Source organism: Pteropus vampyrus, unplaced genomic scaffold (assembly GCF_000151845.1).
Source record: "Pteropus vampyrus isolate Shadow unplaced genomic scaffold, Pvam_2.0 Scaffold11640, whole genome shotgun sequence".
Lineage (NCBI taxonomy): Eukaryota > Metazoa > Chordata > Mammalia > Chiroptera > Pteropodidae > Pteropus > Pteropus vampyrus.
This window is the reverse complement of record NW_011900421.1, coordinates 1-909: the sequence shown is the minus strand read 5'-3', so window position 1 is coordinate 909 and position 909 is coordinate 1. Positions and strand designations below refer to the sequence as shown.

The following is a 909-nucleotide window of genomic DNA, read 5'->3' as shown; positions in this document are numbered from 1 at the left end:
GAGCCGCAGGTGAAGAAGAAGAAGCTACAGTTGAGGATAGAGCCACAGGTGAAGAAGAAGCTACAGTTGAGGATAGAGCCGCAGGTGAAGAAGAACCTACAGGTGAGGATAGAGCCGCAGGTGAAGAAGAACCTACAGGTGAGGATAGAGCCGCAGGTGAAGAAGCTGCAGGTGAGGAAAAAGTTGCAGATGAGGACAGAGCCATAGGTGAGGAAGAAGCTGCACGTGAGGAAGAAGCTGCAGGTGAGGATAGAGCTGCAGGCGAGGAAGAGGCTGCAGGTGAGGATAGAGCTGCAGGTGTAGAAGCTGAAGATGAAGCAGGGATGTCAGATGAGGAGGGAGCAGCAGGGGACACAGGAGTTGCAGGTATGGCAGGATCTGTGAGTATGGCAGGAGCCTCAGGTGAGGCAGGAGCTCCAGGTGAGGAAGAAGCAGTGGATCTGGCAGGAGCTCCAGGAGAGGCAGGAGCCTGGAATCAGCAGTGGAACCAGGCCCTACAGCCAATGCTGGAAAATTTGGCCTACCAGGAACTGAGAGCCTTTTCTGGGACAGAAGAGCCAGGCCGCGAGGGAGAGTCCTTTGAGAGCTGGCTGGACCATGCCAACGACATGCTCTACCTATGGCGCCACATATCGGAAAGGGAGAGGAGGAGGAGGCTGGTGGAGAGCTTGGGCGGCCCCGCGCTGGATCTCATGTGCGACCTCCTGGATGAAAATCCCGACATCACTGCACAGGACTGCCTGGCCGCGCTGGTGCAGGTGTTCGGGAACAAGGACACTCAGATGACCTCACGACTGAAGTTCATGACTTGTGTTCAGCGGCCCCAGGAGACTCTCTATGCCTACGTGATGCGCCTGGAAGGCCTGCTGCAGCTGGCCATGGAGAAGGGGGCCGTCCACCCTACCGTCG

The 909-nt window shown here is 57.2% G+C and overlaps 1 protein-coding gene across 1 annotated transcript; it reads left to right on the top strand.

Annotated features, from left to right (window-relative positions):
• Positions 1–386: 386 nt before the first annotated feature.
• On the top strand, positions 387–896 carry LOC105310792 (paraneoplastic antigen Ma6E-like; the record flags this gene model as incomplete). The annotated part of the gene is made up of 1 exon (XM_011386902.1): positions 387–896. A coding segment is annotated over exon 1 (510 nt), but the record flags the coding sequence as incomplete, so codon positions are not given.
• Between the last annotated feature and the right edge of the window lie 13 nt (positions 897–909).